We start from the raw sequence: 27,030 nt of genomic DNA, 5'->3' as shown, positions 1-27,030 counted from the left end.
ATCCATTTTCTCAGTTTAATGTATAGTTCATCTGTTTGTGGTATCATGTTTAAGAAATCCTTTTCCACTCTGACATCAGAAATATCTTTTCTTCCAAAGCTTTCCTTTTTCATATTGATGTCATTATGCCTCCTGGAATTTTTCATGCAGGTGTGGTATAGGATCTCATTTTATTGTCTTTCCAAATAAGCATCCTCTACTGAGTATTGAATCCTTCCCCACTGATTCATAATGCCACCTCAGTCATATACCAAGCTCACATCTGCCCGTAAGTCTTTTGCTGAGTTATTGGTCCTATTCTGTTGTTTTGTTGTTGTTGTTTATCCCCACACAAATCATATTTTAATTATGGCTTTATAGAAAAGTTTTGAAAGGAAAATTCTCCATCTACACACTATATGCTATAACAGTTATGCAAATGCTAAAATACTGATGTATTAGTAAACAGTAGCTGCCCCAAGTTCCCAGAATGCACCTGGCCTAGCCTCTTCCCTGAGACACCTAGAATCTGTCCCGTGATCTAGAGCCAAAAAATGAATGCCTGGCACAGTATTGGGTCCCAGGATCCTCCTTCAGCCCAGTGTCTGTTCTGATTGGCAAGTACCCATGCCTACTGGTTGTTAAATATTTTGAATATTTGCCAACTTGGCATATCATGTAATGTGAAATAATGTAATGCAGAGTGTGTGTGTGTGTTGTTGTTGTTACTGTTGTTTTTTTTTTTAATATTTATGTATGTATTTATTTTTGAGAGAGAAAGAGGGAGCAAAAGAAGGGGAGAAAGAGAGGGAGACAGAGAATCCCAAGCAGGCTCCACACTGTGAGCACAGAGCCTAATGGGGGCTCAAATCCGTGAACCATGAGATCATGACCTGAGCCAAAATCAGCAGTTAGATGCTTAACTGACTGAGCCCCCCAGGCGCCCCTGTTGTTTTTAATTCATTGCTAGATCTGCTTTGCTAATTATTATTTGATATTGAAATTGACCTCTGATTTCCTTTTCTCATACTGCCCTTACTTGGGTTAGAGCAATGCTAACCTCATAAATGAATTGCAAATTTTGCCTCATTTTCTCTTTCCTGGAATAGTTCCTATAATATTTGCTGTAACTCTCCTGTAAAACTATTTGGACCTTGTTCTGTTTTGGGGCTGTTTTGTGTGTATATGCGTTGTATGTGTGGATTTTTAACTGCTGATTCAACTTTTAGAAACGGTCAGAGACCATTTCAGCTTTTCTCCTTCTTCTTGAGATAGTTTTGCCAAGTTCTGTTTTCTAGAAAATTGTCCATTTTATGTTTTCCAATTTATTGGTCAGAATTGTTCAGTATTTAACACAGATTTAAAACTAGAATTAAACAGGGATTTTAAAAAGATTTGCTGTGTCTGTAGCTAGGTCCTTTCAAACTTTTCAGCTTTATTTGTGCTTTCTCTCTCATTCTTTACCAGTCTTGCCAGAGCTCTATTTGAACAAATCAGCTTTTTTTGATTTTAGCCTCTTATTTTAAATTTCTGCTTATTTTTATTATTTACTTTTTAAGAGTTTAAAAAATTTTTTTAGTAATCTCTACACCCAACATGGGGCTCAAACTCACAACCCCAACATCAAGAATCCTTTGCTCTTCTGACTGAGCCAGCCAGGCGCCCCTATTATTTACTTTCTCCTACTTTATTCAGTTTATTATTCTTTTTTATATTCTTTTTAAATATTTTTTAATGTTTATTTTTTTCTGAGAGCAAGCAAGAGGGGAGAGGCAGAGGGACATAGAGAATCCTAAGCAGGCTCCACACTGTCAGCACAGAGCCCAAGGCCAGGCTCACACTCACAAGCCGTGAGATCATGACCTGAGCCGAAGTTGGATGCTTGACTGACTGAGCCACCCAGGCGGCCCTACTGTTTTTTTATATTCTTGATTAATTTTTAAGTCTTTTTCCATTTCTGCTAAATTCATTTAAAGCTATAAATTTCCCTCTAAACTTCATTAGCTGTATCCCGTGAATTTTGCTGTTCCGTGATTTTTCATTTCTACATGTTTCCTATTTTCCATCATGATATCTTTGATTTCGAAGTGTATGCTTAAATTTTCTACGTTTTCTCCTTCCCCTTACTTCTAAGCTATTTACTGGATATTTTATTGCATTGTATTTATAGAATGCAGCCCATAGGCTATTGTTCCTTTGGTCTTTGTTGAATCTTGCTTTGTGGTTTAGGGAGGGGGGGTCAATGTTTGCAAACGCTCCGTGCATCCCTAAAGAGAATGTACGTTCTCTAATTATCGGGTACATATATATGACTACATGTCTGTGTCTCCCTATTTCACAGTTGTCATTTTAAGTGCTGCAGGAGTTGAACTATTCCTGCGCTGTTTCCAAGTTATCGCTGATTTCAAGATTTTAAATCTAAGTTTGGAGTACTATCCGAGACCTACACCTACCAGCTTTTGCCGTATGATACACTACCCCAAAGTTTAGCATCCTGTGATTCTGCAGGTTGACAATCTGAGCTGGGCCCAGCGGGGAAGTTCTTCCCGCCTTGGTGGGGCCCACGTGCAAGGGCAATCACTTGGCTGATTTTCTGGGAGCTGGCTGTCTAGAGTGGCCTCAGCTGGCTCACCTCTGCCTGTGGGGTCTCCTGAGGCCTAGGTTCAAAACTGGCTCAAAATCACTTCTTCTGCATTCCGTTGGCCCACACAAGCCACAGGGCCAGCCAGAGACAAGCTGGAAAAGAGAGTCCTCCTCATGATGCAAAAGAGCACATTTAAGCGTGAGCTGTAGGAAGGAGTGAAGGGTTGTAGCCATCTGTGCAATCGGTCACAAGACCTTTGATGTCCAAGACTTTTTTTTTTTTTGAGAGAGAGAGACAGAGCGCAAGTGGAGGAGGGACAGAGAGAGGGGGAGAGAGAGAATCCCAAGTAGGCTTTGTGCTGCTGTCAGCCCACATCCCAGGCGGGACCCCGTCTCGCATACCCATGAGATCGTGACCTGAGCCAAGATGGAGGTGGACCCCTAACGACTGAGTCACCCAGAAGCCCTGTCCAAGACTTTCTTTTGCCACTTCCACCCACCCACGATTCTCTCCTTTCTTCAGGTATCTGCTGACTGAAACCCCTCCACTCCCCCCACCCAGACAGCCTTCCTAGGCTATCCCCACCTGTCCTCATAGCCCTGCCCAGCCCAGCTGCCACGGCTGAGGCCCCGGGAGGTGAGGGAGTTGTCTTTCTGTCTGGTTTGGGGCAGAGGCTGCGTCTCCCCTCCCCAGACAGGCATCGTCAGTGCCGTTGGCCCCCAGAAGACTGGGGGGGCCCGTGATGATGGTCTGAGCCACTATGTCTCCTGCAGCTCGTGTGGGCCACCTCGAGCCAACTGGGCTGCGGGCGACAGCCCTGCTCTGGGGCCCGGGCGGAGATTGAAGCCTTCGTCTGCGCCTATTCTCCCAGGTAAGCGCCCACCGCTGCGTTGTGGGGTGGAGGGTACGTCCTCCCAGGGTAAAACGCTCACCCACCCACTCACAAGGCCTTTGCCCCTTGGTCTGCACCCTCACAGAAAGAAGGAAAGGGAGAGGGTGTGGAAGTGGGCAGCACTCACGAGCCCGGCCAGGCAGAATGTGGCTTCCCAGATGCCCGTCCTTGGAGGCACTGTTCCACTGTGCCCGGTTGAAGTATGGAGCATTAGCCTTAGTTTGGAGGCCATTTTTTTCCTTTCCTAGGACACCTCCCTGTCACCTCCCTGTTCCCTGACTCCCTGGCCGGGCCAGAAGGAGCCGAGGGGGCCGAGGCCCTTTCCCCAGGCCAGGCCCTTGCAGCCCTCTCTGGTGCTTACTCTCACAGAGGCAACTGGGAGCTAAACGGGAAGACCATCGCCCCCTATAAGAAGGGCTCCTGGTGCTCTCTCTGCACGGCCAGCGTCTCAGGCTGCTTCAAAGCCTGGGACCACGCAGGGGGGCTCTGTGGTAAGTGCCCCGCCCCACCCGCCTCCTGCTGGGACAGTGGTACAAGAGAGCTTGATGTGGTGATGCTCGTGGAGGGCGGCAGCGTCCTGTAGGACTGTCCTCCAAGCCGTGGCCCTTAGCACCCGGGAGGCACCTGGCTGGGCTGCCTGAAGGAGGTTCCCTCTCAGAGCTCCAACCTCGCCTGACCAGAGGTCCCCAGGAACCCGTGTCGCATGAGCTGCCGGAACCACGGACGTCTCAACATCAGCACCTGCCACTGCCATTGTCCCCCTGGCTACACAGGCAGATACTGCCAAGGTGAGGGGCACGTGGAGCTCCAGATCACCCAGGGAGTGAAGTCTGGGCCCAGGGCACATGCAGGCAGCCTCAGGGGGTGGGGGGACACACGGTGTTGCGTGGGTGTCCAGGGGCCGTGTTGCACTCACTCAAAGGGTTTGGAGAGAGTCTTGGGGGAGTTGGTGGGTGCTGACCAGGTACTTGCTGACCCGGACACTGCATATAGTCATTCAACAAACAGCCTGAGCACCGCCGGCCAGACCCTGAGCTTTGTAGGGGATTCAGAGTAGATTCCGATCTGGCCCTTAGGCCGTGGATGGTAGCAGGAGGACATTATCAGGATCTTGAAGTAGACTCTCCTCCCAGTGTCCCCCTCCCAGCTCGGTGACCATGGGCAGGTCCGCCTCCCAAGCCCCAGTTTGCTTCTCTCTACAATGGAGATCAAACCAAGTGTAGCAGCAGTCGAAGCCCGGACGGGTTCCGTCCCTGAGGGGCGTGCTGGCCGCAGGTGGCCATTCCCCACACTCCGAGGCCTGTGAGAGGCAGCGTGTGGGGTCCCGGGGCTGCGGGCTGAGCTCTGTTCCTCCCCGCCTGCCCTGGCAGTGCGGTGCAGCGTGGAGTGCGTTCATGGCCGGTTTCGGGACGAGGAGTGTTCCTGCATCTGTGACGTCGGCTATGGGGGAGCCCAGTGTGCCAGTAAGTCCTGCCCCCAAGGTCCCCCGATGAGCCAGGCCACACCCCAGGGATCCCCTCAGCAGCAGAGCGTTGGAGCCAGCTCGGACCGGCTCCCAGGAGTCTACTGTGCACCTCTCTTCCCAACTCCCTGCTCGGTGACATCACATTGGTACCTTGAAATTGTCCCTGGTGGGGGTATTTGCACCGCACAGATTGGCAAATTCTGTATGTCTTTTTTTTTTTTTTTTTTTTTGAAAGCAAGCCGACTGTTACACATTCACCAGCACCACACTGACTCCCACCCACTCTCCGGCTTGGAGAGGGTGGCCAGAGGAAGGGGAAGGGGCTTCTTGAGCTTGGCGCCCTGGCAGGGAGCGAGGCGTAATGAGTCTGAGGTCCCCGCGCACACAGTCAGGCCCCCCTGTCCCCAGCCAAGGTGCGCTTCCCCTTCCACACTTGTGACCTGAGGATCGACGGAGACTGCTTCATGGTGTCCTCAGAGGCAGACACCTACTACGGAGCCAAGATGAAATGCCAGGTGATGGTTGACCCCTGCCTTCCCAGGGACCCCCAGGGTCTCAAGTAAGGGTCTCAGTGGAGGGAGCTGGGACTGAGAAGTGGCTCCTTTGACTTCTTCTGACCTGACTCTGGTCGTTAGTGTAAAGCGGGGTTACTCAGAGGCCCATGGGAGCCAGGAGGTCACCTAATGAGCTGAGGGACCCAGGGGTGAGCCCTTGCCCAACCCCCACCTCAGGAGCCGTCCTGATTCAGTCCTAGCTACTGGCTGTCACGTAGGTATAGGAGTTCACAGAGGTCAGAACTTGGGATTTTTCAAGAGCACCAGCAATTCAGATTTTCATGGGCATCGCTAGATTTATTAATGTCGGCAACCAATTCAAACGTATTAAAGACACCGAACAGATGAAACAAAAACCTTCCCGAGGTCAGGGCCCTGCCAGTCTGGGCCCCTGTGCACAGAGAGAGGAGATGCAGGCAGGGGAGAGGAAGGGGGACCCCTACTCTAAGAAGCAGGAGGCTGTGGGGCGGGGGAGAGGATGTCCCTGGCCACTTCGGGGTGTCGGGATGGGTAGGAAGGGCCGGCCTGAGCTCTGGGGCCCTGCCAGTGTGACGTGGAGTGGGGGTTACAGGGAAAGGGCGGGGTGCTAGCCCAGATTGAGAGCCAGAAAGTTCAGGACATCCTCGCCTTCTACCTGGGCCACCTGGAGACCACCAACGAGGTGACCGACAGCGACTTTGAGACCAGAAACTTCTGGATCGGTGAGTGCCTGGCTGGTTGGGGGTGCAGGAATCTGGGCTGCAAAACCTCCCCCAGCAGACCTCCCCCAGGTAAGGGTATGATGAGGGCCGAGGACCCGGAACGGGGCTGGCAACCTCCTTCCCTGTGGGGAGCACTGACAAGAGGGAGGGGGAGAGTCCCTGGGGGCCGAAAGAGCTGGGAAGGTGATTAAGGACAGGCATTAGGCAGCAGGCTCCAAGCCCGGGGGCGCTCCTCTCAGGGAGCCTGGGCTCTGAGTGGGGCCCAGGGCTGGTGGGCCAACCTCAGCTGCTGGGGCCCAGGGCTCACCTACAAGACCACAAAGGACTCCTTCCGCTGGACCACCGGGGAGCACCAGTCATTCACCAGTTTCGCCTTTGGGCAGCCTGACAACCAGGGGTGAGTCTGGAGTGCCCTCCCTCCTCCGGGCTCCCTCTCTCACGCGGGACCGCTTGCTGAGCCCTCAGATGCCACTGAATAACCTCCACCCGGCCTGCTGCCTGGCTGAGCCCTGTGAGGGCCTGGGCCTTACCCGGGGCCCAGGAAGTCTGGGTACAGCTGATGTGAGCCACCGCCCAGCATCTCGGGGCTTACATAAAGGAAAGGGAGCTCTAGAAGGCTCCATCCATCCATCCATCCATCCCCACTGTTCCCTCAGCTGTCCTCCCAGCCCTCCGTTATCTCCACCTGTCCCCCACCACCACGCTCCTCTGCCTACATCAACACCCTGATTCTGGGGTCTTTAGCAATCCACCCACCTGCATCCAGTCCTGCACACACCCATCCCCCAGCCAGCCTGTACGGAGGGCCTTCCGGTTAGGTGGCCCTGCCCCGGTCATCAGAGCCCAGGAATGCCCAGGGCAAGCGGGGGCAGGGTAGAGGAAGTCAGGCTGTGTGGACTAAGGGCTCCAAAAATCTGGCCCACGTCCTTTGACCTCATTGATGGCAGCCGGGCCCATGCCCCTGCTCTGTCACCTAGAGGACACCGCTCTGGTTGGGCTCTCAGGCACACCCTCTCCCTGCTGGGAGGAAGGATATGGGCCTGACTGTTCCAGGTCCTACCTTCACCCCCACCGGCTGGCATGGCTGAGTGCTGGCTCTGGGCAGGGGGAGTTGCTGCCCAGGTAGGGGGTTTGCCGAGCCCTCCCAGCTTCCCTGAGAAGAGTTACAGAGGCCTGAGTGGCAGGCATGGGAGCCTGGGGGTGGGTCTGGCTCCCAGAAGCCCCTTATGTGGGTTGGAGGCACCTAGGCTTCTTAGACGCAGGTGGCCTGCTGGAGTGGAAGATTTTTTTTTTTTTAACATTTATTTATTTATTCTGAGAGAGGAGAGAGTGAGCGCATGCTCATGAGCAGGACAGGGGAGGGGCAGGGAGAGAGGGGGAGAGAGAGAATCCCAAGCAGGCTCTGCACGGTCAGCGAGGAGCCCGACACGAGGTTCGAACCCACGATCCATGAGATCATGACCTGAGCTGAAACCAAGAATCGGACACTTAACCGACTGAGCCACCCAGGCGCCCCTGGAGGAAGATTTAATCCTCCCCCAGGCTCCTAATTTTGTCCGTCCACCCTGAGCCCCTGACATCTTGGCCTGGCAGGTTTGGCAACTGCGTGGAGCTGCAGGCATCAGCCGCCTTCGACTGGAATGACCAACGTTGTAAAACCCGAAACCGTTACATCTGCCAGTTTGGTAAGGGCCCTCTCACACCTCCCCCTTCCGGGTCCCTGTCCTCTGAGGTCCCTGCTGGCCCGCTGCAGGCGCTAGGATAGCCAGGTCACAGGCCCAGAGAGAGTCTGAGCGTGCAGGGCCGCCGGGGATGTCCCGCTCGGGGCGTTGTCGTACCTGCGGGCCCCTGAGGCCCAGAGAGGAAGAAGGGCCCAGTTTAGCCCGTCTGTGCAGCAGCAGGACTGGAATACAGCCTGGCCAAGGATCTCTCCAAGGTCCCTTTCCTCCTGTCACTAAAGCTGCTGCTTGGGGACCTGTTGGTTTCACTGGTGTTCCTGATTCCCTAGGGCCCAGTGAACGACAGTGGGGAACAGGGGTGAAACCTGGCCCAGAACCGGCCCCCAGCAACACCTGCTGGAAAGGTCTAGAGCTCCATCTGGGCACGATAGCCATCTCAGGGCCAGCTACAGGAAGGTCCCCATCCGAGGACTGCCTGGGCTGCCACTGACCCTCGCTCCGTTCGGCTTCCTTTCCAGCGGAGGAGCACATGTCCCGGTGGGCCGAGGGACCCTGAGACTCAGCCAGGCCTCTCCCCTGCCAGCCCCCCGAGGCACAGCCCCGCGTGCCCATCTGCACACCTGCCTGGAACAAGGGCCAGGCCAGGGCTGCAAGCCCAACATCCACAGAGGTCGCGGACCCTGTGGGAAGTGAGGCAGGGGGCACAAGTCAGACCCAGAGAGGGCTGGGGCCCCTCAGCCTGCTTTCATTGGGAAGATGGGTGTCAGGCGCCCCGGGCCGGCAGTCAGAAGAGACCACTCTCCTCCGTGTGTGCCGGACCCTGTGGGGCAGATGGGGGTTCCTCACTGCCCAGGGTGCACCCCACAAAGGATTAAACTAAGTTATGAATCAGACTTGTGCCTGCTTGTTTTGAAGGGGAATCTAGCGGAGTCAGGATGATCCTGGGAACACCAGAGGGTGCCTGAGGCTTTCCTGCTGGTTGCCCACCCCCAACCCCAGTCCCTTCCCTGCTCACCCATATGACCCAGACCACCCTCTGGAAGTTTTCTGGTGTTAGCCCCTGAATGATGCACAGATTTGGAAGCCTTGTTTGCATCCCTGACTTCCTGTTCCAGCTCCCCCTCACCGCTGCCTCTGTCGGCTTTGCGCTTCTGCCCACACCCTCTCCCTGTATTCACCGTGCCCGCCCCTACATGTTCCTCCTTTCTTTGTGATTATCGGAACTGGGGTGGGTTACGGCCCCGTCGCCCTCCTCTCCCTTCAGTGGTGAGAGCGGCCGTGGGGGCAGGTGAAGACTGGCAGATGCCATCATTAGCGTCCAGAATGCACCCCTACCCAGTTGCACGCTGTTATGTGCGAACATTGAGTTGCTTTGCTGGTTGGAGGTGGGAGTGTGGCCCGGGGTCACGAACAGAGAGAAGTGTAGCAGCCACAGTTTCTATTGTGGTTGTAAACAATAGAAACATAGAAACAGCTGTGACTTAATCACGGCAGAAAAGGAACTTCTCAAAAAGACAATGATTGGGGTGCCTGGGTGGCTCAGTCGGTTGAGTGTCCAACTTCGGCTCAGGTCATGATCTCACGGCTTGTGGGTTCGAGCCCCACGTGGGTCCCTGTGCTGCCAGCTCAGAGCCTGGAGGCTGCTTCGGATTCTGTGTCTCCCTCTCTGCCCCTCCCCTGCTCACGCTCTGTCTCTCTCTCTCTCTCTCAAAAATAAATAAACATGAAAAAAAGTTGTTTTTTTTTTTTAAAGACAATGATTTACAAATAGGCAAAGGACATGAATAGACAGTTCCCCAGAGGAGCTATACAAGTGACCAACAAACACAACATCACTAGTCATTAGGAAATTCACAGCAAAACCACACTGAGATACCACTTCACACCCATTAGGATAGCTGTTATCAAAGAAACAGATGATGACCGGGGTGCCTGGGTGGCTCAGTCGGTTAAGCGTCCGACTTCGGCTCGGGTCATGATCTCACAGTTTGTGAGTTCGAGCCCCACATCCGGCTCTGTGCTGACAGCTTAGAGCCCGGAGCCTGCTTCAAGGAGCCTGCTTCAAATTCTAGGTCTCCCTCTCTCTCTGCTCCTCCCCCACTCATGCTCTCTCTCTCTCCTTCAAAAATAAAAACATTAAAAAAAGAAACAGATGATAACAAATGTTGATGAGGTCTTGGACCAACTGAAACCCTCATACACTGCTGGTGGGAACATAAAACTCTGGAAACAGTCTGGGGAGTCCTCAAAAAGGTAAGCACAGCTACTACATGCCCCAGCAACCCCACTGCTAGGTATGTACCCGAGAGAACTGAACACAAGTACTCCAACAAGTCCTTATGTACCAACAAGTCCTTATGCACAAAGTTCCCAGCAGCATTATTCGCAACAACCCAAACGCCCATCAACCGATGAGTGGATAAGCAAATCTTGGCGTGTACGTGCCAAAGAATATTATTCAGCCATTAAAAGGAACGAAGGACTGGGGGGCCTGGGGAGCTTAGCCAGTTAAGTGTCCGACTCTTGATTTCGTCTCGGGGCACGATCCCACAGGATATTTCTCCCCTCTGCACCTCCCCGTGCTTGCGTGACACGTTCTCTGTCTCTTTCTCTCTCTCTCTCTCTCTCAAAGAACAAAAAGGAATCAAGTACAGATACGTGCTGAGGTGGATGAACCTTGAAAACATTTTCAGTGAAATAAAGTAGCCACAAAAGGTCACATATCATGGTTCCATTCATACGAAATATTCAGAATAGGTAAATCCACAGAAATAAAACGCATGTTGGTGGTGGCCAGGGGTGGCAGGAGAATGGGGAGTAACTGCTCGATGGGTCTGGGTTTTGTTTTGAAAACTTAGAGGTGGTGGTCTCACAAATGCCACCAAACTGGTTACTTTCCTGCTATGCGAATTTCACCTCAATTAACAACACAAATCCTGACCACAGGATCCCAGGGAGAGTCAGAGAGCCAGTGTGGGGGGGACTTACGCAGCCAGAAATAGTGCCCCAGATTCGGCTGCAAAGTCAGGCCAGGTAGACACCCATGCCAGTGCTGTCAGGAACCGCAGAGGGTAAACTCCGGCAGCGACGCTGGAGCCACCCGTGTGGCAACCCCACCCCTGCGCTGACAACTGATGCTGGCAATCCCGTGCCCTCCTGAGCCCAGACACCAAGTTCCCATTCCGCTGCGGCCTCGCCGGTCAGCATTCCCGGCACGAAGGCTTGTGCCTCGGCCGTGTATTTCTCAGCGCTGTGGCAAAGGGGCCGTCCAAGAGTTTGCGAGCGGCGGTGGCAGTGGGCAGGTCCTACCTGAAAAGTCCATTCCAAGCTTCTCGTCTGGAGGCAGGGCAGCACAACGCGGAGCTTCTCCAAGTCAGGCTGCAGACCAGCGGCATTGGCGTCAGCCGGGAAGGTGGTAGAAAAGCAAATTCTCGGGGCTCCCAGGTGGCTCAGTCGGTGAAGCGCCTGGCTCTTGGTTTTGGCTCAGGTCATGATCTCACGAGTTCGTGCGCTTGAGCCCCGTGTCCGGCCCTGCGCTGGTGGAGCCTGTTTGGGATTCTCTCTCTCTCCCTCTCTGCCCCTCCCCCACTCGTGCTCGCATGCTCTCTCTTTCTCTTATAAATAAATAAATTTTAAAAAGAAGAGAAAATTCTCAGCCACCTCCACCACCTCCAGCCAACTGAATGGGGAGGGTGAGGCCAGGGCTTGGGTTTTAACAAGATCTCTGGCTACTTCAGACGCAGGCTCTGGTGCCAGAACCACGGGGGGAGGTGGAGAGTTTGAGCCTAAAGTCAGGCCACCTGGATTTCAGGGCAGGCTCTGCCACTTACTGCGTTACTTTGCGTGAGACCGTCACCCCAGTCTGCCTGGAACGGTCTGGGTGTCAGCACTGCAAGCCCCACGTGCTTGGAAACCCCTCGTTCCCAGGCGATCCGGGACACTTGGTCACCCCAAAACATCTCTCTGCCTTCTGTTCTTCTGTAAAGTGAGGATAATAAACTGACTTGGTACATTAAGGTGTCGGCGACAGAGCCTGAGGTCAGCAAACAGGGATGAATGTCAGCTCAGCTGAGCTCGTGCCCCAAATTTTTTCGATTCCTTCATCAACAGTACACCATCGAACCTCGCTTGTTAACTAAGTAAATCTGTGAAACAAGTTGCTTGAAACTGTGCCTGGTCGTTAGTCAACTCAGAAAGTCAGGGGCTCATTTTTCTTCTTCGCCCTCAGCTAATGTCGTTTGGCCACGATTAAGGCCGGGTTTCAGGCAACCACCAGGGCAAACAATTAGAACCGTCCCAGCTACTCAGACGAGCCCCACTTAGTATCAGTACGTTCGACCCTGTCTCATGTTGTTTGCTTCCTCCCCCAGCCCTCCACCCTCAGAATCCGTTCCCTGATCACTGTGCCAGGTTTCTGCCAATATAAATTAGCAAAATCTCTGGGTTCTTTTGGTGATTCCATATCCTCCTTCTAGATTTGAAGTCATCGGCCCCCTGGGACCTGCAGGGGTCTGACTTGGTGTTTCAGTCTGGAGAAAGTGAGGGGTGGTGGGGTAGGGCACGCAAGGGGACTCGTTCATAGCAAGGTCATAAGGGGGTGTATTATTTCAGGAAGTGCCAGCTGCTGGCCACGGTTGCACGTGTGCACTGGTCACGTAGCACGTAGCACACTAACTGCAAGGGAGGCCAGGAAACTCCACCCAGATGTGTACCCAGGGAGGGGTATGGGCTTGGCAAATAGCCAGCAAATGTGTGCCTCTAGTGTGTTCAGTAGGACCAAGAGGTAGCATCTGCTGGCAAGGGAGGTTCCCTGGGAGTGGGAGGTACCTAAGTCTTCCACCTTCCCAAAGAGCCCCGTTCTGATGACCTTGCCCTCCATTCTCCATTCTCTCCCAGCTAGAGACCTAGCAAGGAAGGGTATGAGGCCACCTGATGGTGTTCTATAGCCACTGATCAAGCTGGAACATTGGTTTATTTTACTCTCTCATCCTTGTAACTGATATAAAATTCCCTGCTTTTGGGGACGCCTGGGTGGCTCACCCAGTTAAGCCTCTAACTTTGGCTCAGGTCATGATCTCGCAGTTCGTGGGTTCAAGCCCTGCGTTGGGCTCTCTGCTGTCAGCACAGAACCAGCTTCAGATCCTCTGTGGCCGTCTCTCTCTGTCCCTCCCCTGGTCTCACAAGCATGATCTCTCTCTCTCTCTCTCTCTCTCTCTCAAAAATAAATATACATTTTAAAAAATGCCCTGGTTTTCTAACCATGACTTGAGCAGAGAATTTGGATTCTGAGATTGTCCTTTCCTTTAAGCTGTGCGGTGCCATTAGCTCAACCCTCTGGCCAACAGCCCTTGACCTCAGGGTAATCTTTATACCCTTCTATGTCAGGAGCCGCCAGATCCCCAAAGCCCTGCCTTTGAGGGCCACTTTGTTCTGGGGGACCGCAGGATTAACTATCTCACCACGGCATCCCATGCACTCCTGGTATCCTGTCCCTTAATACTAGCTGGATTTTCACTGTCCTCTGGCCACATTCCAGCTTTAAAGCACCCCCGTTTCCCCCTGGGCTTTTAGCCCCTTCCACACCTAATCCTATTTTGTATCAATCAAGGTTCTTGTTTTAAGCAACACAAACCGATTCTGGTGACTCGAAGCAGAAAAGGAATTTGCCGAAGATACTGCTTAGTTCCCAGGAGCTCTTGGAGAGATCAGAGCATCAGGTCGGGAAAACACCTCGCTGCCTGTGCCGGGCGCAGACGCCACAGTCAGTGCCTCCAACGTGGGGCGGAGGTGCACCGCCCTTGAAAGCTGGATGTAGCTGCGGCCACTGCCGCCATCAATTGCTGAGAGGGACTTCTTCACGCTGGCAGCTCTCCTTCAAAGTCAGGCATGTGGGTCTGAGGAGAGGGGCCACGTTACGTGCCCAGGCCCTAAGGGCAACGAAGGCCGGGAGAGGGAGGCGGAAAGGGGCATTTTCAGCCTCTTTCATGGGAGGCAGTTTATGTCTCAAAGCTAGGGGATACCTATAACACAGGAAGGGGGCTCAGATGTGAAGGGGTAGAAGGAATGACTCACGTCCACTGTGAGAAGCCACCTGGCACGTCCGGGACTCAGGCCTGCAGCATTGCCCTGTCTGCCCGTGCTCTGTTCTCGCCCCGCTTTGGATTCTGCACAGGGTGGAGCCGGTAATGGAGCAGTCTGGCGCCAGGACTGTGCAGCCTGAAGGCGCTGACAGACCCAGCCTCCGCTTCCAGCCGATCCCACTGGGTATTTTCTTTCTTTCTTTTTTTTTTTTTTAAAGTTTATTTATTTCGAGAGCAGGGGAAGCAGGGGAGGGGCAGAGAGACAGAGAGAGAGGGAGAGACAGCATCCCAGGCAAGCTCCTCACTGTCCGATGTGGGGCTCGAACTCACAAACCCATGAGATCATGGGCTGAGCCCAAATCAAGAGTCAGACACTTGAGTGACGGAGCCACACAGGCGCCCCCCTCCCCCCCCCCCCCGATGGCTTCAAGTAAGTCCTCTAACTTGTTGGAACACTGTGCCGGTTGCAAGGCTGGGGACTGAGATCCCACCGCTCCTCTCAGCTCACTGTCCTCCTGAGCCCGGTTACGGTAGCCCTGAAACGGGGCACTCAGAGCATTACCCTACGAGGCTGCGGTGAGGGTTGGGTGAGGTGCTGGGTGTGAAGATGCAGCCCCATCTGGCAGATGGTTAATTTCAATCACTTCTGGCCGCTGGTTGCAACATTCTAGCATTGGGGATGACGCGGCCACCCTTTCCTTCCTGGGAGCCCTATGAAAATAAGTGAACTACTTTGCGCCCATTTGATGAGGTCAGAGTGGGCACATCAGGGAGTCGGCTCAGGGAATCCTGGAGACCAGTTGTCCAGGATGTCCACCCCCTTCTGCTTCTCTCCCTTTTCCTCATTCTAGTCTTTCCATCCACTTGGTCTGTTTCTGTCTTCTGCTTCCTTCCCATCTGACTGCTGACCTCCCCTGTCCTTGTGTCATCTGCGGTCACTCATTATGACTTCTGTTCATGAACTATCTGTCCCGAGTTCCATGAATCAGGCTCTCACAGCCCCCGGGGGAATGTAAGAGGGCATGTCCCCCAGGAAACCTGTCCCGGGGTCTTTATGAGAGATGAATGTGGAGCAAAGACCTCCACCCTGTTTCCTGGTGCTTGGTCCCTGTGATGGTTAAGTTTGTGTCTCACTTAGGGCCATGGGGTGCACAGAGATTTGGCCAAATATTATTTTGGGTGAGTCTCTAAGAGTGTTTTTGTTTTGTTTTTTATTTTTTATTTTTTAGTGTTTATTTTTGAGAGAGACAGAGACAAAGTGTGAACGGCAGAGGGGAAGAGAGAAAGGGAGACAGAATCCAGAACAGGCTCCAGGCTCTGAGCAAGGTGTCAGCCCAGAGTCTGATGCAGGCCTCGACCTCACAAACCGCGAGATCATGACCTGAGCCAGAGTCTGACACTTAACCAACTGAGCCACCCAGGCACCCCATTAAGAGTGTTTTGGGACGAGATCAACATTTGAAGGGGTTGATGCAGTAAAGCGGATGTGGGTGGGCCTCATACAATCAGTTGAAGGCTTAAATAGAATGAAAAGATTTACTTCCCAAGAGTAAGAGGGAACTCTTCCTACCTGACTGCCATTGAGCTGGGACATCAGTTTTCTTTCTTCCTGCCTTCAGACTTGAACTGAAACTGACTCTTCTAGGTCTCAGACTTGTTGGTCTTTGGACTGGAACTATGCCATTATCTCTCATGGGTCTGCAGTTTGCCGACTGCCAATCTTGAGATTTGTCAGCCAATTCCTTATGATAAATCTCTTTCTTTCTGTGTATACATCCTATCGGTTCTGTTTCTCTGGGGAATCTTGACGATACAGCCCTCGAATGGGGGTGGGGCCAGCCATCACCAGGCTTACCTGCTCTGGGCTGCAGGTGATAGGTGCTCAGGAAGATGCCCATTACACATGTGGACATGGTTTGCCATAGGTGGTGAACTTCCCAAACACTCCACTAGCCCCCTTGCGATAATTGACTCATCACTGGCAATCTGGTAGCCATTGAATGGTTTTTCCCCCAAAGCTGGGTCCTATGATCAGGGCCCCAGGAGAATGATGCAGGTTTCTACATTCTCTCATTTCTGTGCAATCACCTCCTACTCAGTATTCTCATTTTTAGGGGATAGTGATGATGTTTAGCCCAAAGAGAATGATGAATTTATATTAATGCTGTGCCTTCTATCTTGGGCACATCAGGAATTTCTAAGTGCCTCTGCCCTGTGTGGTGGACACGCGTGTGATTTTCTGTCCCCGGTGGACATTGCAAATGTGAAAGTGACCAGGGGTATTAAGATACGTCACTGGGTGCCTGGTTGGCTCAGTCGGTTAAGCATCCGACTTCACCTCAGGTCATGATCTCACGGTTCATGAGTCCGAGCTGACAGCTCGGAGCCTGGATTCTGGTTTGGATTCTGCGTCTTCGGCTCTCTCTGCCCCTCCCTCGCTCATGCTCTCTCTCTCTCAAAAATAAATTAAAAAAAATAGATACACCAAAGGAATAGACACAGAAAGCCAGACGAGACAAAGTACAGGCGTTCACCTTGGTACATGGACATTTGGGTAATGTGTCCTTGAGTGGATGAATCAGAACCATGAATGGAAGAGGAAGGCCAAGGTGGGGGTGATAAATTCCAACTTCCTCCCAATTAAACGCTCAGTCTGGATCGTCAGTGCCTCAGGGACACTACAGCCAGTCTCCTGGTCTCCACGGCAAGCAAGCAGGTGCTGAGTAAGTGCTCTTGCATGAAGTCTTGAGAACAGGAAAAGGAGAAGGCTCCCATTTGTTACCATCTTGGCAGCCACAGTGGACCACAGACAGAGGAAGAAAGGGGTTGGGCTCAGGGGAGGGGCCTTGAAGTCACAAGCGAAACTCTGGGGTCTGATCCAACCTCCCCCCCCAAAAAAAACCAGAACCGATTTCATGGACTTCCATTCATGCATTCTGCAGACATCAAGTGGCACTTACTGAGGGCCAGGCCCTGAGCACCGGGTGAGGGTACGCAGGAGTCCCCTCCCTCTCCCACTGTGGAAGAGCTGCTTTCTCCAGTGGTGAACAGCAAAGGAGAGGAGCCCAGAAACTAGAAGATCTGCGGTGACTGGCACACAGACCCATCTCCGCCCTCCCCTACATGGGATCTTGCCTCCCCCACCGACAGAGGGCAGTGGGGTGTTTGTTCCCCAGAGCAGGCCAGCTGCTGGCTTTGCTGCTCCCTTAGAGCCACCTCGGCCATCTCCGACCCAGGGGCTTAGCCCACAGGCAGCTGCGGTGCGTGGGCCGGGAGCAGGCAGGCAAGTGGGCAGGCAGACAGGCAGCAGGACACTCGAAAACTGTCTCTGGCCAGGGCTAGGTGTCTCCCCAGAGGACACGAAGACCACGGATATCGTCCCTCCTGCCTTTTGATGGTACCACCAAGGGCACAGGCAATGGGGTTGATTGCCACGGTGGGTTTGGGGTGTGAAGGAGGCCAGGCCGGGCTGCCCACTGTGCTGCCCCGTGTCTCGGGGCCACTCAGGGGACCATACCCACTGCCTGGGGGCTGAGGAGCAGGGAGGGGCTGGCCTGGAAGTGAGTGAAGCCCGTGTGCACTTGGGCCCTTCCTCTGCACCCCTCCCTCCCTCCTCTCATGCTCTGCCCTGCTCTTTCTCTCTTCAGATTTAGACATGGCTGGAGAGCCCAGGCCCGGCCCCACCCAGCCAGGCCAGAAGAGGCAGCCGGGCACAGCCATCTCCTGGTGAGTCTGTCCAGGGTTGCCCGCAGGGGAGGGGGGCTGCTTGCGGGCTTGTCTGGGGCTCTGGGTCCCCCTGGGATGGAACAAGGACCTCAGGAGTCCAGCTCAGGGAACTCACTGTGGCACCTGGGGGTTCCTTCTCACTCGGCCTCAGCTTTTGTCCATAAACTGAAGGAGATGACCCGTTCATTCCAAGGCTTCTCATCGCTGATGTCACCCAGCACCACCTGCTGACCGAGGCAGGATGCCCCCTCCTCCCACCTGGAGCCAGGGGGCATGGGTCCTCCCAGGGGATCCCCACCTTCATGGTGCTTGGGGGTTTTTTCCAGGTACAGATATTTGGGAAGTAGCAAATGGGAACTTCCCTGGATGAAATCTTGCCCCAACTTGGGAAGTGTAAGAAAATGTTAAGGGGTGCCTGGGCGGCTCAGTCGGTTAACCACCCGACTTTGGCTCAGGTCTTGATCTCAGGGTTTGTGAATTTGACCCCAAGTCAGGCTCTGTGCTGACAGCATGGAGCCTGCTTCAGATTCTCTGTCTCCCTTTCTCTCTGCCCTTCCCCGACTCATGCTTGCTCTCTCTCTCCCAACAATAACAAAATAAACATTAAAAAAAAAAGAGGATAATGTTAAGAAATCTTTAAACATTTTCAGAAAGGAGCTTGCCACGTTCTGCCAGCTAACGTGCCCTTTTCACAGGCGTAACGAGTGTCCCCTCAGCTGGGCATCTGTGATGGCCTCACTCAGCTCCTGGCCCTCCTGCGGGCATTTGGGTGGTTTCTGTCTTGCGGTGGAGGAGGCAGTGGGGCAGGTGTTTGCTGTTAGGAACAGCAGTGTGTAAATCCCCTGGGGCCAAAGTTTCCAGTCTCTTTTGGGTTTCTCCTTGCCTCATCTTCCTGGAAAGGAGATGGCGGGGTTGGGCTGGGGGCTGATCTGAGAAGTCCCTGAACCTCCAGGTTGACCTTGAGAGAGATTAAGCCAAATCTCTCCCTGTCACCGTCAGCCTGAAGGTCTGTGTCACCCTGTGAGTGTGCCGGCGTGGGTGGCTTTTGCACTGCGTTTGTTTGGGGCTGATGAGTAGGTGTGTGCTCACAGGCAATGCGGTTTTTTAAACTCACATCTCTTCAGTGGAGCAGAACTGCATATGTGGTGTTGGTTTGCCTTGCATCTCATGTGATTCTGGGAGTTTGGTAATTATCACTGTCTGATAGGAGCAAAGTGGTTCTCTGCCATAGTTCTCTCATGTGCTTTTTTACCGTGGCCACTTATGAGGCCACTTTTGAGGCCTCCTTCACACCCCAAACTGACCAGGGGAATCAACCCCATTGCCCCTAAGGGCCTCAGTTCTTCGCTTTGTCACCTTCGGATTTCCTGTCCTCCCCAACTACCTTCCCAGCCTGCTCTGACCTGCTTCTGCCAGCCTTCTGAAGGGTTCAGGTGCAGGAACAGGGGGGCAATGGGGCGTAATGGCAGCTGTCCGGCAGGGGCTCGGACTCCATTCAGAGGGGACCCCGAGTTCAAGGCCGGGGGCAGGGGTGACCTCCTTAAGTCACACATCCCCACTAGGGACTCCAGGAGGGAGAATGAAGCATTTTGCGGGATGGGGGGTGGGAGGCTGCCACTGGAGCCTCCTGGGTCCAGGGCAGCAGTGGGTGGGCAGCTGGGACTGTGGCTCTGGGCCTTAGGATGGTGCCCAGAGGAACGACAGGTTGGGGATGTGGTTCTGGCAGCCGCTGAGCTGCTGGATGACCTGTCCGTGAGAACTCGTCAAGTCCAGGACATGTGACCTGAGCCTCCAAATGGAATTTCTCAACCTGTAGGGAAAGGCCTGTGGTGTAAGGATTGTCCCAAGTCCCCGCCCCCTGCCCTTGGCCCTGAGGACACAGGTGGTTTGACCTCTGCCCACAGCACCGTTCTGAAGGGGTGTTCTATTTCTCCTTTTGTGGGAAGCCCGGACTTGCAGACTGTAGCAATTAACCCAGACCAGAGGACAGAGCACGGAGAAGCCATGTGACCAGGCCACTGCCCCTTGGGGGAAAAGACTCAAGGGCAGTTGCCATCAGCCCTGGCTGATGACTGAGGGGTGGCATGGGGTGGGATGAGGGTAGGAGGGCCGGCACCAGAGCCCACCTTCCTTCAGGCCAAGAGGGACCCCGTAACTGCAGCAAGCACGACCGTGGGGCGCATGTGGCCTAACATCTAATTCCCAAACCCATCCTGTGTGTGTTTCAACTCAGGCTGCTCTCCAGTCTGTGCTAAGCAGTCAATGAAATATCATTCCTACACCATTCATTTTTGACTACGTCGAAAAGTCGTTGTAGGAAAAAAAATGTAAGGGAGGAAAAAGTCAAACCATTGCATTGGCCGGGAATCGAACCCGGGCCTCCCGCGTGGCAGGCGAGAATTCTACCACTGAACCACCAATGCTGCTGTGAGGAGTCATTTGCTGCGGAGACTCAGGTGGTCAGCCACAGGCTTCAGCACCGTGTCTGTTCGTCAACGCTTCCGTCCGGTCTGAGGGGGCGGAGCTCTCCAGCCAATCCAAAAGGATCCAGAAGAGAGAATTTTCCCTGAGCAGTGGCGCCCGGCGGAGACGCATCAGCTTCAGTTCTGTCCTAGCATCCTAGCCCCCAAGCCCCCAAGTCCCCAAGCCCCCAAGCCCTCCCGCTGGCTGGTTCCAAGCCCTCCGGAGGCAGCGCTGGGCGCGGGACCCCCACCCACCTCTAGCCGGACCCCCCGGGGCTGCGCACGCGCCCTCCTGGCGCGCCGCTGTCACTTTCTCCTTTCTCCAAGGATGATCCTCCCACCACCGGAATCAGCAATCGGCATCCCTGCTGTGTGTCCAGGCCGCCCGTCCAGACCTCCTGAAGCCAGAAAGCGGAGGCGAGGATGGCCGGAAATTTCACTCACCGGCCTGTGGGGCGTCTCAGGATGAAGGGGAACTCCCTCCCCTCGCCCCCAACGTCCTCCATTATGACCCAGTAGCCTTACAGGCCTCGCCCCTCGTGGGCTGGGCCTGAGCTGGGGACGCACAGCACCAGAAAGTTGTTTTAGAAGCTGTATTGCCGCCGCGTGCATCCCCTCCCCTGATCCTTATCCCCCGTTCCAGCCCCGGGTGCAGATGGCACCCGAAGCTCCTGTAGCTGTGTCCCCACAGAGCCTCCCTGCCCAGGCAGGTGCTTAATTCTCTTTGCACCCATCTCCACATCCCTCCTAGGCACCAATTCCCTGCCTGGAGATGCATGGTACATGAGAGAAGGGGGAGAGGCCGGGCAGCGAGAGTCTGGGACTTTCCAGACTCCTGCTCTCTCCCAAGGACTGGAGCAAAGAGGAAGGCGGCCTGGCCACAGCCTTAATCCTGCCTGGCTGGCCCTGCCAGTCAGTGCTGGGCCACATCCTGGCAATCCCAACCAAGGATTAAGGGCTCTCACACCCCCACTGTGGCTTTGGGCCCTGACTTAACTCTTTCCTTTCATCCTTTGCCAGACTAAGATTCAGAACATCAGCTGTTCCTGGGTCAGGCAGAGGAACTTTTGGAGAGCCCTGATCTGGCCGGCCAGAAGGCTGCAGGCGATTGACCCCTCCTGCCCACCGGGGCCACCTGACAGATACCCCTTATTAGAGGCCAGACATGGGGAAGCTGGTTTGCTGTGTTCTCTCAAAGTGGCCTTGGTCAAGTCCCTAAGGCCTCTTCCAATGGAGAATTCTGGGATTCTAAGGAAAAGTTGCACACCTCAGTTTCTTCAAGTTAAATGGGTCTGGGAAAGGACTCTGGCCATGAAGAATGACCCCTTCCCCATTTGTCTCTGTTGCAGCAGCAGTAACTATGACCTGGACTACAAGCTGTACAGGGAAGATGTCCCCTACCGGTAGGTGGGTCTTGCCCCCTTGGTCCTCTGGGTAAACAGGTGGGGCTGGTTGGCCTGACTCCCTCTCTATCCTATCCCAGTAGCGTGTATGAATGCCAAAGAATCCCTCCACTCATTAACCGCGTGCCTGTCAAGATCCGGAGGACCCAGGTGGGCATGGGGATCAAGAGCAGCTGCAGTCCCCACAAGGGCCCCAGGAAGAGCCACCTGCCCCAAGAGCAAATAAAGCGTGAGTGAAGGGGCAGAGCCTTCACCTACAGGGCTAGGAAAGAGCTGGGAGGACCTCGGCAGTGAGGGCAGGCCCGGGAGCATGGACAGCCCTGCCCTCTGCCTCCTGGGCCCGTGGGACACCAGCTCCGGCCGCTCTCCACACAGTCCAGACCGAGGAGCTGCACTCCATCAGGGGGGAGCTAAGCCAGATCAAAGCCCAGGTGGACCGTCTGTTGGAGACTCTGGAGCGCATGGACCAGCAGAGGGACCAGCTTCTGGGTCAAGCACCTCCAACTGGGGGCCCAGCCTGCACTCCAAGTGAGCTCCAGCTTTGCCCACTGCTGAAGGTGCCAGGGGGCATGGCACCTGGCGTCCTGCTTTCCATCTGCAGGGCTCCTTCCTGCCCTCCCCAGGGTCTGGTTGTCCCCATGGCTGAAGACCCTATGGCTTCAAGGTTGTTCTAGGACCTTCCCACCACTCAGCAGCTGTCTGGGGGCAGAGCAGTGTCCCAGTCCACCCCCATCTTGTCATCTCAAGCCCTAGGCACCCTAGATCGGTGCCGGGCACCAAGCAGCCTCTCTGAGATCAGCCGGGACCTCCAAACCTGGCCACTAACTGGCGACTGTCCCTGAACAGGGTCAGAGGCCAGTGAAGAAAAATGGGCCCTCGTGAGTAAGAGGTCCTCATGCAGAAACACTGAAGCCAAGCAGGAGTCCAGGGGCCAGAGGCCCCATCCAGAAGCAGACAGCCCCGAGGACAGCACAGACCCAGAGGAGGCAGTGAGTGGCCCGGCACCTCCCCTCATCCTCACCCTCCCTGCGTTTGAGTCCTTGTGGCCTCCCTGTGAACAAGGGAGAGACTCGGGTTTGTGCGGGAGCCCACAGTGGTGGTTGAGGGGAGACATAGGACTTCTACCGCAGGCAAGGCCCAGAACATGGGCCCTGCACTGCGTTGTCTCCCCCTCTCAACTCGGGCTTGATGAGCTCAGCTGGACTAGGGGCCACAGCCAGACAGCTGGGCCAGTTCTGGGCTGAAACACCATCTTCTCCAGGAAGCCGGGAGGCGGGCTTTGAGCACCACAGACATCACAGCTGTGCCTCAGGGCCCCACACCCCTTGACTGAGAACCACCTGGCAAGCTTGTTAAAACCGATTTCTGCCTTTTCCCTGCCCCCACATCTTATATTGTACCGTGCTCCCCGGGGAAGCTGTGGCACATGGACCTTCCCGGATGGAGAACATCCACCCTGAGTCTGATAAGAGCCCTTTGTGCAACATCAAAGGGCCCAAATGTTCCCTGACCTACCATATCCTCCTCCCTTATTGGTAGTCCCTGAGATAGGCCGAGCCCTGGGTTTGTTTGGGCCATCTCAACAGGGCCCAGGATGCCGGTGGAGGGGCTGGCAGTAATGAACTTCCCTTCCTCCACCTGTCCAGCTTTGCCCCTCCAACTGCTGGGCTCTGGAGGGCCATTACTATTGCCCAGGCCTGAGTCACATCTGGGGAAAGACTGGGCTAGAGGAAGGGAATGTTTGTTTTGTCTAGGGGTTCTGGGTTCCCAGGCCTCTAGAAGAATCTCGAGGAGCGCTGAGCTGCCCAAGCTGCCCAGAAAGAGATGTGGGGGTGAGGGGAGATGTTGGCAGACAGACCTCCCTTTCCCAGACACCCCATGGCTCTCAGTCCTCCTGGCCAGAGTCCTGCTTCTGTCTTTCTACAGGTGAAGAATCATGCATCAGACCAGGAGGGCAGTCAGTAGAAGAGTGGAACCCCTCCCGGCTCCTTCCCAGGCTTCCTTCCTTGCCTCGTATGATTTTTGGAAGGCCTCCTGGTGGCACCTGTGCAACCAGAGGCACCCGTTTTGGAATGAGGACAATGAAGTGGAAGCCTCTCCATAATGGTGGCTTTTGCTTTGGAGGCCAAGCTTCCAGACAGTGGGGGGCTGAGAGGGAGGCCTGCAACTGCCTAGCACATGCTCGCCATCCTCATGAGGCTGAGGCCCAGTCTTGCAAGGGGCAGTTGAACAGGCCCCTGCCTTGGGAGCGCCTCAGCCCCTCTGACTGCAAGCACCGCTTTGGCTGCTTTTCCCTCCTCTCCAGGTCCTGCCAGTTCCAAGTGTGGAGCATCCTCAGCCACCAGCCCCGCTTTCCCAGTTCCAGTGATGCACAGGAAGATCCACTCAAGTTCTACAGTCCCCTTCCGGTCTTTAAGCTCCTCGGTGTGTGTCCCACATAACCCACCTTTGGTTCCAGACTGCCCACCCACCCTATGAAGCCCTCATTCAGAATAGGGGTATCATTTTTATGTCCTGTTTCTATCTTGTCTCTCGCTTGACACTGTGTATTTCAGACCTGCTCTGGAAATGCTGTAATGTCAAAGGGGAAAAATAAAATTTGTATTTTTCCCTGGTCAGGGGTTCTTGGTATGGTCTCCAAGCTTCATTCTGGTCCTTGGGCTGCCTTAGGTCAGGCCTTCCAGGAGAAGCTGAGCAAGCCCCGGACACACGCACGTTCAGAAGCTCCTACCAAGCCAGGGCACAGGAGCCACACAGGGAAGATGCCACTCTTGTGGTCACTCAGCTAGGCCAGCTCTGCCATATGGAATAATGGCCAGGCTGCATCTGGTCTCCCAACATCCAGAAGCTCTTACTCCTGGCAGTTTATCCGCCATCTCCCAGGAGCCAAGACTAGACGATAACAAAGCCAGCCTGGACCCCTACTTCTTACCAGCAGTGCAGGAGGCCTCCGGCTGTGCTGCTCTGCCCATGGCCAAGGAAAGGTGGAATCTGGCTTCCACCCAGAGCCAAACCCCTTTCTGCTACCCACCCTTGAGCTTTGGTCTTGCCCAGCACCAAACCAGAGGCCAGAGAGTGCACCCAGAGTGCTCCTGGGGCCACACAACCCTCCCTACTCGTGCCACACCTTGGCAGCGGCCGCTATGGTGCTCAAAGGGGCAGCCTCTCCTTCTTCAAAGCACATTTCCCCACACCAACCCCAGCACCTCCTTCACCTTCAGCCGGTCTCTTCTGCTTATGTTGCTCTAAGGAACAGGACACCTTTATGACAATGCTGTCCCAAGCCCTTGACACCAGGGGCCCAAGACCACATTACATGCTCAGAAGAGCCTTGCTCCGTTAAGTCCGCCACTGACAAGAAGCACAACAAAAGACTTTTTCAGATATAAAGGAGTTTGTTTTAGCTCAGATATAAATGACAGGGCACAGCCCCCTGTCCATTCTCTCAAGAGCAGGCCAATTCTATAAAAGGGAGTCACTAGCTGGCCTGCATAGGGTCCATCCCTGACAAGACAAGAGCTCCAAGCCCCGTTTTCCAGGCCAGTCCAGCTGAAGTCTTTTTCAACGTGGGAGTGAGGCCGCATTCCCGTTTCCTCTAATTGGTCGGAGCTGGGAAGCACCGGCTCAAGTAGAAACGTTTCTTTAATGAAATCGTTGCAACACAGCTGTCCAGTGCCATCAGTTCTGTGCACGCCTCCTCAGATCCTTTCTGGCCTCGGAGTTCTCAGCTCGGTGCAATCTGGAAGCTGTCGGCACAGGTCCTTTAGGGGACGGCGGCAGCTCGGTCCTTGGCGTCCGTCGTGGCTCAGGCTTCTGGTTCAGGACGGCGCGGCGGCGCTCCTCCGCCGGGCAGCCCGCACCAAGCACTGCTGCAGTACGGGATAGAGCCGCTGGCAGCCCTCGAGGCCCAGACGCACTGCCTCGGCCCAGCTCTCGGTCGGGCCGCCCTCCCCGCTGCCCAGCAGCCCGGCCACCTGGTTGAGCACGGGCATGAGCGCCACGGTGAGGCCGGCGGCGGCGTGCTCCTCCTCCAGTCGCGTGGGGTCCAGTAGCCAGGTGGGCGCCGGCTCCGGCGTGCGGCTCAGGCCGCAGCCCACCACCAGGTCGTACATCTCGACCCCCGCGTCGGCCAGGGCGAGCGCGGCGGCCGTGAGCGCGGCGGCCAGCGCCGAGCCACCGTCCTCCAGCAGCAGCGCTGACACCTCCAGCTGCGCGCGCGGGTAGCGGCCCAGGCGCACGGCCGGCTCCAGCGCCTCCTGCAGGGCCAGCGCCAGCTCTCGCTCCTCCCCGCCGCCCGGGGGCGCGCGGCGCCGGCGGCCGGCGAAGGGCGCGCGGCGGAAGTCGCAAAGCAGGCGGCCGCGCAACGCGGCCGGGGCCTCGCCGCCCGCCCCGGCCGGGCCGCCGCCGCGGTCGCCGCCCTCGGCCTGGCGCGGGCCGGACACGGCGCACAGCACCTTGGTGCCTCCCGCCTCCAGATAGGCCGAGCCCTTGGCCTGGCTCAGCAGCCCGGCGCGCGCATACACGGGCCGCAGCCGCGTCGGGTCGCGGGCTGCTGGCGCCTCCTCGTCATCGGCCGCGTACAGCTGCGGCGGCTGCGACTCCTCGGGCCCTCGGATGCGGCGGTGGTCCCCAGGCATGGCGGTGCCTGGAGCGCGAGCCGCTTCCGCCCGCCGACCTGGGCTGGCGCGAGGGCTCTTCCGCCCGCTTAAAGGCGCGCGCCCGCGCGGGGTCTGTCGGGATAGCGGCGGGTGACGCGGCACCGCCCCCTGCCGTCCTGGAGGGAGAATAGCGAGCGGAGCAATGCCCTGGGACCGCAGCAAGGACACGTGGATCTTGAGGGGTGAATGGATGAATAGATGGCGCGACGGGGCAGGCCTGCAGAAGTGAGACCTGGGCCGGCCTGGCTGACCTCTAGCCTCTAGGGCCAGAGCAATCCCAGGGCATAGGTCTTTGTCCTTTCACTTGTGAAAGTCATAGTTATTTTAATTTTGTGCTTATTTGTGTGACTATCTCACACATATTCCCCACTGCCTTGCCCCAAAATGATTCTTCTCTTTTGTCTTGGTCATTCCTGCCACCTTCAGTACCCTACCTGGAGTAATGCTTGTTGATGAATGGAACAGCCTCTCCTGCACTGGTTTGTGTAAACACTTTGTATCCCTAGGGGTCCTCTGCAACCTCCTGCTGTGTGCTTCTGGCACACTCCAGGCTAGGACAGCTTCTTGCCCCCAGGCTGTGACAGCTAGCTTCTGCTGCTTCTCCCAGCATAGGCCTGCTTTCCTCCTTCTCCTGCACCAGCAGGACTGAGAGTGAACCTGGGGACCAGGGCCACCTCTTGTACCCCAGGGACGTGAAAGCCAGAGCCAGCACAAGCAAGCAGTACCCATAACCTTCCTGGCACACTTTCCAAACCCAGCTATCCTCAGACCTGAGTGAAGAGATTCAGGACCAGGGCAGGTCCCAATCCTCACTGTATACCTTTGGGTCAGGAAACCAAGAATGATG

At 55.3% G+C, this 27,030-nt stretch overlaps 2 protein-coding genes and 1 non-coding gene across 6 annotated transcripts in view; 1 reads left to right on the top strand and 2 right to left on the bottom strand.

Annotated features, from left to right (window-relative positions):
• LOC102963513 (C-type lectin domain family 18 member A) overlaps window positions 1–8,745 on the top strand; it is a 30,896-nt gene extending 22,151 nt beyond the window's left edge. For 3 of the 4 annotated variants that reach the window (XM_042969644.1, XM_007074878.3, XM_007074877.3), the window contains 9 exons: window positions 3,337–3,434; window positions 3,825–3,946; window positions 4,136–4,243; window positions 4,826–4,918; window positions 5,329–5,435; window positions 6,046–6,175; window positions 6,476–6,572; window positions 7,769–7,860; window positions 8,373–8,745. In XM_042969644.1, the coding sequence (XP_042825578.1) occupies window positions 3,337–3,434; window positions 3,825–3,946; window positions 4,136–4,243; window positions 4,826–4,918; window positions 5,329–5,435; window positions 6,046–6,175; window positions 6,476–6,572; window positions 7,769–7,860; window positions 8,373–8,410 (885 nt within the window). In that variant the 3' untranslated portion in view covers window positions 8,411–8,745. The remainder of the gene's footprint in view (window positions 1–3,336; window positions 3,435–3,824; window positions 3,947–4,135; window positions 4,244–4,825; window positions 4,919–5,328; window positions 5,436–6,045; window positions 6,176–6,475; window positions 6,573–7,768; window positions 7,861–8,372) is intronic. The other variant, XM_042969645.1, reaches the window with a different exon arrangement.
• Window positions 8,746–20,012: 11,267 nt separating this feature from the next.
• TRNAG-GCC lies at window positions 20,013–20,083 on the bottom strand. Its single transcript has one exon. It is a non-coding gene; the product is annotated as a tRNA-Gly (tRNA).
• A 4,817-nt stretch (window positions 20,084–24,900) lies between these two features.
• On the bottom strand, window positions 24,901–26,189 carry EXOSC6 (exosome component 6). Its single transcript, XM_042969264.1, has one exon. The coding sequence runs from the start codon at window positions 26,160–26,162 to the stop codon at window positions 25,344–25,346; it is 819 nt and encodes a 272-aa protein (XP_042825198.1). The 5' UTR covers window positions 26,163–26,189; the 3' UTR covers window positions 24,901–25,343.
• Between the last annotated feature and the right edge of the window lie 841 nt (window positions 26,190–27,030).

This window comes from Panthera tigris, chromosome E2 (assembly GCF_018350195.1).
Source record: "Panthera tigris isolate Pti1 chromosome E2, P.tigris_Pti1_mat1.1, whole genome shotgun sequence".
NCBI classification, from domain to species: Eukaryota; Metazoa; Chordata; class Mammalia; order Carnivora; family Felidae; genus Panthera; species Panthera tigris.
Note: the sequence above shows the minus strand (reverse complement) of the source record. Positions and strands in the feature narration are given on the sequence as shown.

Excerpts from the sequence above, each read along its gene's own strand:
- EXOSC6 (XM_042969264.1), bottom strand. The coding sequence starts at position 26,162 with ATGCCTGGGGACCACCGCCGCATCCGAGGGCCCGAGGAGTCGCAGCCG.